Here is a 10,235-nt window from a genome sequence, read left to right as displayed (position 1 = left end):
ATATTATTTGTTTATTATTTACTGTAGTATAGGCCCGATTCAGAGATTTACCTAAACCAAACCCAATGGTTTGTGTACAACTCCCATGACGTAAGGACTGCACGCGCACAGAACCTGCCCTGTAGCACTGCGCACAATGCCCCCTAAGCTGTTTGGGGTAAGGAGGGGGTAGCGTTCTGGGAGTTCCAAGGCGAGTGCCTGCTTTTCCCGACGCAGAATTACTGGCCTCAACTACAGATCTGGGGGGACCAGCTGAGTAACCTGAGGGACCGCCTTCGGACGCAGCTGCAGATCACAGAAGCTGGCAGGAGGCGTCTATTTACACAAAACGCCTCCTGCAGCATTAGCATCTGCTACATCTTTTCATCCATCTCTGAATCAGGCCTTAAACTTGGGTCCCTTATTTCTGTTGTTATTTATCTTATGAGTTTACAAAGAACTAGTGGAAACCAGTCTAAATTGTTTTTTGGTTTTTTTTAAAGGCTCTGGCCTCCATTAAGGATCTTAGGTTTTCTTTTCTTTTTTTGCAGCGGGGGAGACATTCTGTTAAGAGTAAGTATGCAGTAAAGTATTTACTGACTTTAGGACTGATCTAGAACACCATGCACACACACCAAGTCTGACACTGAACTGAGCGCCTTATGTAGATGATCCCCTGGATCTGGCAGTAGAGCAAATGCTTACATTGCTCGCGTACACTTCTCCGAAAGACTGTACATGGGAGCTATGCTGCCCTGCAACACCAGAACCATTGCCCAAATCTAATTTTTATCTTTGACTGGCAAACCTACATGGTAAGACCTTTATTTTGATACCTCAGCCATATTTTTACATTAAGCCATTCTCTCAAAATTCGTCTCACAGTTAAAAACCTTTTAGAATTAATATATAGATAGTACGCTATAAACAACATCTAGTGAGCAGCAGCTCTGTGGGTAACGAGAGAGGTCAGTGGAGAATGGCCAGGCTGGTTTAAGCTGAAAGGAAAATGATCAGTAACTGAAGTAGCCATGCGTTATAATAGTGGTATGCACAAGAGCATCTCTAAATGCAGAACACGTGTCTATAGCAGCAGAAGACCACCACACATAGCAGCTGAGAACAGGAAACTAAAGCAGCACTGGGCACAGGGTCACCAAAACTGCAGAGTTGAAATATGGAAAAACTTCACCTTGTCTAATGAATCTTGATTTCTGCTGCAACATGCAGATGGTGATGTCAGAATTTAGCATAAAAATATGGTGTTGAGAATGATCTTTTGGCACACAATATTCCCATCAACACTAACTGAGTATCGTTTATATGCCCAGCCTACCCGAGTACATTGGCAGACCCTATAAATCCCTTTATGACCACAGACTACCCATCTTTTGGCTACTTACAGCAGTATACGACATGTATTGTAGTAACAAAGTTCAAATCATCTTGAGCTCTTCCTTGAACATTACAATGACTTCAATGTACTCCAATGGCATTGTTATTTCTCTGCTAACACCAAGGGCCAAATGTAATAGAGTGAGAGTTTCTGAAAGTGAGAGATTTGGTAAGGTTTTGCAGTTTTTTGTTTTTTTTTAAAGTGGCAATCATTTGCACAGCAAGATCGACCTGGTTTTGCTGTGTAAATGATTGCCACTTTAAAAAAAAAAAAAAACCTGAAAAACCTTACCAAATCTCTCACTTTCTGAAACTCACTCGATTACATTTGGCCCATAGTGTTTTATCCAACTGGACGCGAGACGGGCAAGTTGCTGTTGTAACAATCTCGGACTGCGAGCCCTATGGGGCTGCAAGAGGCATATAGTCTGGAGGCAGTGTGGTATACAGTCACACTTACTCGCGACTGCGATTCATTCAAATCGAATTGACCTGAAAGTACTTTACCAGCAAATGAAACCAGTTTTGACTGCATTTTAATCGTCACGGGTTGCAAAAGCTCTAATGCCCCAAATTCGCAGCATGTTTTAATCATTAGTCTATTTATATGCGATATTGGTCAAATAAATCCCAGGTGTTAAAACAGCAAGGTAAGAACACCAGATGACTATATAATTGGGTAGTGAACATGTTTTTTGTATTTGTTTTTTATTATGTGACACATTTGGGTACATATAAATAAACGTTTTCTCTTCATGGGTAGATTGAGGTTAGGGAATTCTGTACAAAAATAAGAGAAAATAGAAGACAAAAATATATATAGTTGGGATTTCTTATATAAAATATGTGACAACGAACTGGCCTTGTAGATATTTACAGTACAGTGCCTTCAGCAACAGATGCACCATTTAGCATTCCTTCCTTCCTTCTCCTGCTGTCTCTCAGTGGGCATTAGGTGAACACGGAAAGCTTCTTTTCCATTGGAATTTACCCACCAAATGTCACATGACAGTCTTGTGGGATGATTGTACCATCATAAAAAAAAAAGAAAGTTTAGCTTATTGAATATGTTCTTCCATATAGAACTCCGTTCACTCAGTCGAGGCTTTAGATCCGTAACAAGTCTAATAATATTTTACAAATCCCAGCACTGTATTTGTGCTGTCTTTTATACTAGGCAAATTAAATGGAGTATCAATCGCTTTGTTGAAACACCCATCTTAAAATTTAGTTTTTCCTTCAAGAGGCCTGTTCCATCCTCATTCCGGAGCAATTGAGCACCAATTATAGTGCTACAGAAGTGCAATAGTGCTTGAGGGTGCATGGTAGGATACCCCTGTTGATCTGGTGGAACTCAACCAGCTGAATGAGGTCTACAAACTTGGTTTGGCCATCATCCATAGAGAAGTAAGGTTTTCCATCTTCCTCACACTGAAATAAAGAAACACAATGCAAATTATTATTCTATGTAGAAAGCTTTTATAAGAAAACAATAAGACACAACTTTAGAAATCTATATAGTCTACTATGTCATCATCCTGACTTCATAGGCAAATTACAAATTTACATATTAAAATCAGCCAAGTTTTTTCGGGGTGCTTATTGTAAGCCTGTTATCCAATATACGTTCAGACCTTTATGAACACATTATGCTGGGAGTCTCTAAATTGGTTGTTGAATAATGGATATTCTTTAGCAACATCTGTTTACCTGGAAACAATCAGCACCAGCTACAATTTTTTTTTGAAGGTTATAGATGATGCTAAAGAGGCCCAGTTATTCCCTTATCTTTCAAATCACAACATCAGTGTCTTTCACAGTTTTCAACAGGCAGTTTCGTGCAAAAGCGTCAGTAGTTATTCTTGTACATTTCAGAACCCGGCAGAATGAAAGGCAAATCATTATCCTTTACCATTTCACATACTCAGAATATAAAATAAAAAGTTTGTTGTAGAAATGTGCTCCTCTGTCATTGAATCTTCTTTAATGACAGAACAGTACCTCTAAAAAACAATTTGAGAAGTTGCTTAAGACATTTTGCCACACTCCTGTAAAATGATGTTCTCCATTCCTAGGCCATAACTAGGATAATTAAATAGTATTCCATGTTTGGAGAAATTAACACTGCAGAAGACTATTTACATCTTTCTTCACTTAAAGTATATGCAAGTCACAATCAAAGACACAACCTCAATACTGACTTATATTTGTTTTTACTATATTCAGGATAGTATTGCATAGTCTACAGTAAGTGAGGTTATTCATTTTTTTTCTTTGTTGACATTACGAATGCATGAGGCAGCAAAGTTCCTCTTGCCTGAGTGACACCAATGCCTCCAGTGATGCGAAAGGCTTTATATTAGTTACCCCCACAAAATGGTTGCCTCCACTCTGGATAGGTGATGGATGGGCACTTCAAATAAGCTGTCCCTGAAATATGCATGTATGCAAACTGAAAAAATGCCACAGCAGTCTAGTACGTGGATAGTTAGACAAACAATTTTTTCTTTGACGATTAAGAGGTCAAAAGGGTGTCACTAATATAAAAATAGAATATGCTGTATTCATTAGAGATTGCTTATCTCCCTACTAGGGAACTAACAGTTCTGAGATTACATAATTCTTATCAATTTGAGCCTGAAGTAGCAAAATAAAAAATAATGAAACTGTGCTGTTTCTGAGACTAAATAATAGCGTCGCCCTCCCCCCTCAACTCAACTCCCCCCACCCCACTAATACCTCCCCTGGTTGCACTGAGGATTAGCGCTTACCGGTAAGATGAGGTAGTGCTTGATTTTCTGTGAGTGACACAATGACAAGACAAATCCTTTGGGGTTTCTTGTGCTTTCACGCACCAGGAACACTCTGTGGGAGGCAAGGAAAGAGTGTCTGCATTATAAGGAAGGGAAAGAGGTTTCCGCTACAGTTTCATCATATTCTCCATGAGTAGAACAATGCAAACATCACTATGGATACTCTTTGACCAATAACAGCAAATGTTTTGTTTCAAACTGTAAATTCGCAGTAGAGGAATGTTGGGATAGGGACATGCCTTCCACCAACTAGGAGTCGTCCGCCTTTAAATGCATGTATTGTTTTACACGTGTACTGTTGCAACTCTCACTAAAACCCTTACCTTTCGGACTTGTGCATGGCTATGCAGCTATATGTGGGATCAGTATGTGAACCCGGCGGCCGGGATTCCGGTGGTCGTTATATCGATGTCGGGATACCGGTCACTAGAATGCCGGCAGGGGGGAGAGCACAAAGAATAACCTAGCGGGCTCGCTGCGCTTGGTGGCGGGCTTAGCTCGCCACAGGTTCTATTCTCCCTCTATGGGTGTTGTGGACACCCACAGAGGGGGAATCACCTACCTCACCAATATTCCGGCAGAGGTATGGTGCCCCTGGTGGGTTCCCGGCGTCGATATCGTGACAGACGGGAACCCATCCATCGGTATGCTGACCGCATACCCTATATGTATCTCATTAGGCAATTCTTACTGTTGCAGTGGGTCACAATACAACTCTGCTAAGCTTTCCACATTGGACAAAATAGAATTGAGACAATTAAAATAAACTGCCTGCTCATATCTCTAAAAACTACATAAAGGATCGAAAAAGAAACAGCTATACATGAAGTATAAGTTGCAAGACAGTATGTATAATCATTTAAAGATATCTGAAGGTGGACAATCTCTTTAATTTACATGACACTCCAATCTTAGATCATTGTCTATTATTATAAATTGGTCCTTGATCTAAATTAGGTATTCACGCACGTTTGCACAATGACCTAATAGCAGCTGTGGCACATGCATGTAAAACCTGATGTGCATGGAGTACACTCCAGCTACCACTGCACGCGCCGTGCCAGTTAGGTGTGACATGCACGTGCCAGAGCGATGAGAGAGAAGAGGATCGGAAATGGGAGGGGCTACATATAAAGGGTCGATAGGGGGCGGAGACCAGGGTGAGCTGATGAGGGGACAGGGTAGCTGAGTTGACCCCCATATGCCAGGTCTATTACAGGTTGAGTATCCCATATCCAAATATTCCGAAATACGGAATATTCCGAAATACGGACTTTTTTGAGTGAGAGTGAAATAGTGAAATCTTTGTTTTCTGTGGCTCAATGTACACAAACTTTGTTTAATACACAAAGTTATTAAAAATATTGTATTAAATGACCTTCAGGCTGTGTGTATAAGGTGTCTCTGAAACATAAATGAATTGTGTGAATGTACATACACTTTGTTTAATGCACAAAGTTATAAAAAATATTGGCTACAATAACTTACAGGCTGTGTGTATAAGGTGTATATGAAACATAAATGCATTCTGTGCTTAGACTTGGGTCCCATTGCCATGATATCTCATTATGGTATGCAATTATTCCAAAATACGGAAAAATCCGATATCCAAAATACCTCTGGTCCCAAGCGTTTTGGATAAGGGATACTCAACCTGTACTAGTAATATATAAAGTCAGAATTACAGATAGGCCAAAACCAAAGTTAATGATAACATTTGTTTAGTTAACAGAAATATACTGTAAAGTAAGACATAAATTCAGTCACATACATTTAACTCATTGGAAGAGATTTTCTACTGCCACCCATAAGGCCTTGTGTCAATCTGGCTTGATATAGAGCAGGCTGTAATCACTGCCATAGGGCTATTAAGGGAGACTGCAAGGACTGATGACATAAATTGCGCCCACAACCACAGCTATTATATAAATTGTGGCGAGATGAGGCAGGTTGTGCTAAGCTATGGAATGGAAAGAGATTCATTGAGACAGCTGACAGAATTCTAAATCCAACATTCTATAGGAAACTTGAACATCTACAAATGAAGGAGCTAGTTAATACAGTGTTTACAGTAAACAATATAATGAGGTGATTTGATGATTGCTATTTTATATAATGGCTGTTTGTGAAGAAATACAGAATAAAGTGTGGTGAGACTGATTCAGAGTAACTGACAACATGATGACAAGGATGTCTCATCTTACCCATCTGCCATTCCTTGTTGGGTTATGAGGCGTTGCGTTTCATCTCGCGACAGACGCCCATGGTACCACGCCTGAGTTTTGTGTATCACTGACAGCATGAAAATAACATACACTAAGTATTACTATTCCAGTTATTCTCATTTGTGTATCTTTATCTTTACAGCTCAATGTTAGAGGTGGAAGTAGGCAAAGGTTCATAAAACAAAAGAACATTTTTTTTTTCTTACAGAACATGAATAATTATAAAACTTACAATAATGTACAGAATCCACACAAATAAAATACATAGGATGCAACATAAAGGACATGCTGCAGTGCAACACATAGGGACTACAATAATATGTAGGGGCTATGCAGGGCAGTGCAATTGCTGCACTACAAATGCCATTTGCACCTGCTTTCATGTTAATGGGGGTCATTCAGACCTGATTGCTGGGCTGCTAATTTTGCTGTCCTACGTTCAGATAGTCGCCGCCTCCAGGGGTGTAGTGTATATTCGCTGTGCAAGGGTGCGTTCCTATGTGTATGCCGAGCTGCTAAAATTCACTTTGTGCAGTCTGTGCACAACCCTGGAGTTACTCCTCCAGTGCGATGAGAACGGGCTGATCGGGGTAGGACACCCTCCCTGAAAATGCTTGGGCACGCCTGTGTTTTTCCGGACACTCCCTGCAAACGTTCAGTTGCCACCCACAAACAGCTTCCTCCTGTCAATCACCTTGCAAATGCCCATGCGATCTGATTTTCCGCACCATCCCATCACTGACCAGCGATGCCTGTTGTTGTCCGACGCGTGTGTGCATTGCGGTGCATACACATGCGCAGTTAGGATCTTATCACCCGCTGAGTGAAAACACACAGCTGCGATCAGGTCTGAATGAACCACAATGCACCATCCTGTATTTTATGTGAGTGCATAGATCTTAGTGAGGGGTGGTTATACAGTGGTAGTAGAATGCGGCTTGTAGTGATGTATATACTGCATCCACCTGCATATCTTCAGTCAATTTACAAAAGGTGTGTGCAGGGTGTACACCTTGTTGTGTGCAAGGTGGATAATTAGGCGCATGGCACTCACACTATTATGGAGATTGTACATGGTATTTACTGCACTTAAAAATAGTGTTAATGAATTTTAAATAGTATTTACAGGTTGAGTATCCCATATCCAAATATTCCGAAATACGGAATATTCCGAAATACAGACTTTTTTGAGTGAGAGTGAAATAGTGAAACCTTTGTTTTCTGTGGCTCAATGTACACAATCTTTGTTTAATACACAAAGTTATTAAAAATATTGTATTAAATGACCTTCAGGCTGTGTATATAAGGTGTATATGAAACATAAATGAATTGTGTGACTGTAGACACACTTTGTTTAATGTACAAAGTTATAAAAAATATTGGCTACAATTACCTTCAGGCTGTGTGTATAAGGTGTATATGAAACATAAATGCATTCTGTGCTTAGATTTAGGTCCCATCACCATGATATCTCATTATGGTATGCAATTATTCCAAAATATGGAAAAATCCGATATCCAAAATACCTCTGGTCCCAAGCATTTTGGATAAGGGATACTCAACCTGTAGTTTCCTTTGTGTGTGTCATTAGATATCAGTAACATGAAGCTGCAGATGAATCATCGGGTTAGCTTATTAATGTAAATTATTAATTGCTTCTTTAATTGTTTCCCTATTAAGCAATACCTTACAACTCATACGGCACATTAGCAAAGCCTACCTTTAAGCAGAAGAGCACAGAAGATAGACTGCTGGTAGAAATACATTGGTTACAGTATAGGTGAGAAAAGCGTATGCCAAGCTTCCTGTGCCTACCTGCACTGCTGTGTGTAGTCTGGCACGGGGTTGGCAGACTATAACGGTGAGTTGTTTTTTTCTGCAGGAAGAGAAATGTCACTTTATGTACAGTACACGAACTGCTGTATTGCTGTTCTGCAGGTGGTAGAGGCCTTTGTACTTAAGGACAGACAAGTGACACATGTTTGCATCACTGCACCACAGAACATGTGTTTGGCAGTGCACTTGTAGAACAATGTGCTGCACCCACCAGGTTTGATAATACAATAACAATGGTGTCAAGAACTAACCAACTAGGCAGTGCCATAATCACAGAAATCTACACTGGATTCAAGGCCTGCACGTGGCCGCTGCTGACTTGCCCTATGCCCATGGAATTCTTTGCTAGTAGTTTGCTCATTTTAGTTAGTACAACCACTTAAATGACGTTTGTGTCATTTCTACAATAAATTATGAGGAGTACATTAATTGTACAGCAATTCATGATGTAACAAAATACTCACTCTCCAAGATTGCGCCTCCTCAAGTGCGACAGAGAGCGCTTCAAGTGGGTTCTCTATTACTCGACCTGTGCACCCCGAAAAATCCATTGGGACCAAAGTGCTGTCTGACACGCTGTGCTGTGGGGAGCAAACAGTCAGTTACAGTCTAGCACCTGTACGCTTAGAAGTGCTGTGTGAGAGTAGGAAGGACGAGACCAGCATGATTTCACTCATGTGTAATGTCTTAGAAGATATGCTAAGGGACATTAAGAACTTCTATGAAAACTGAGCAACAGGTAACAAATGTGGTATGGACCCTATCAGCTAATCTTTGCTTTCTTTAACAAGCTGTACTAGATCTGATTGGTTGCTGTGGACAAACCACCTTCTTTCATAATTTCCATATCTGTCCCTCATTGTGGACCTGATACAGAGCAAAGCTTCTGCATCAGCCATTTTATTACATCCTTTCATAAAAAACTTGTTATAGACATATATATGATTTAGGAGTATTGATATGGAGCTTAATATCACTACTCATAAATCATATATTATATAGGACTCTTTCTTGGCGTGTTATTTGGAATTATTCTGTAATTTTTCACTTAGTCTATAACACGTTTTTTATGAAAGGATGTAATAAAAGTAAAATTTTAACTAATTTAAAAGAGTGCCCCCAAACAAAAGAGTCTTCTTTATTCTTGTTTGTTTTTTTCTACGTAAATCATGACTCTAGGGGAGTTCCACCAATTATTTGAATATCGCCCGTGGAAGATTTAGTATCACTGGCCGATTTATATTAAGAATAATTTCTGGTTACAAATTCTTTCTCCACAATAATCTTAGGTGGATATACCAGTGCACGGACTAACTCTATTCTCTCCCAAAGCATTGGCCATTTTGTCAGCAGTGTACATGCACCCAAGGCTAGGATAGGAAAGTATTGCATCATTGCAGATCCGCGGGGCAAGTCAGAGTAGAACTGAAGTCGATCAGATCTGCATTTGCTGCTAAATGGCTGATCTGGGTGGCAAAATTAGGATTTTGCAGTTAACATAAGCTTCATGTGGGCATTTTGCAGTTAACATAAGCTTCATGTGGGCATGTCATGGGTGTGCAGCCCAAGCAAAGGTCTTGCTCTTTCAGACAGATCTTTTACACCCAGGACAGGACTGGTACAAATCTGTGCTGATAATGATGATTGCTGCTCTCACAAGCGGATGTGTAAGGGAGGTGCAGTCACACAGCTGTGGCCAAGTCTCATGCGGCCACTTTGCATGCTGCTCTGAATCAGGCCCGGTGTGGCTTACATTGTGAGAGGGTTGTAACAGCCGTGTTACTGGGGACCAGTGAACAGGATTCACCATACAGTAACTCTCTTAAAAGTGTATGTTCCCTACACAGTGGAAGCAGCAATATTGTGGACTGCTCCATTATTCATGAGATCGCAGTCTATCAATTCATTAGGGTAGGGTTTCCCAAACTCGCTCCTCAAGGCACCCTAACAGTCCAGGTTTTAAGGATATTCATGCTTTGGTACAGGT

The 10,235-nt window shown here is 40.4% G+C and overlaps 1 protein-coding gene across 8 annotated transcripts in view; it reads right to left on the bottom strand.

Moving 5' to 3' along the window:
• Window positions 1-2,049: 2,049 nt before the first annotated feature.
• The window catches only part of GRB7 (growth factor receptor bound protein 7), a 254,847-nt gene continuing 246,661 nt past the window's right edge, over window positions 2,050-10,235 (bottom strand). For all 8 annotated transcript variants that reach the window (XM_063959742.1, XM_063959748.1, XM_063959749.1 and 5 more), the window contains 5 exons: window positions 8,713-8,829; window positions 8,228-8,288; window positions 6,392-6,479; window positions 4,146-4,239; window positions 2,050-2,805 (listed from right to left, as the gene is read on the bottom strand). In XM_063959742.1, the coding sequence (XP_063815812.1) occupies window positions 2,659-2,805; window positions 4,146-4,239; window positions 6,392-6,479; window positions 8,228-8,288; window positions 8,713-8,829 (507 nt within the window). In that variant the 3' untranslated portion in view covers window positions 2,050-2,658. The remainder of the gene's footprint in view (window positions 2,806-4,145; window positions 4,240-6,391; window positions 6,480-8,227; window positions 8,289-8,712; window positions 8,830-10,235) is intronic.

Source organism: Pseudophryne corroboree, chromosome 3, assembly GCF_028390025.1.
Source record: "Pseudophryne corroboree isolate aPseCor3 chromosome 3, aPseCor3.hap2, whole genome shotgun sequence".
Lineage (NCBI taxonomy): Eukaryota > Metazoa > Chordata > Amphibia > Anura > Myobatrachidae > Pseudophryne > Pseudophryne corroboree.
The sequence above is the reverse complement of the archived record's forward strand: the minus strand, read 5'-3'. Positions and strand labels throughout refer to the sequence as shown.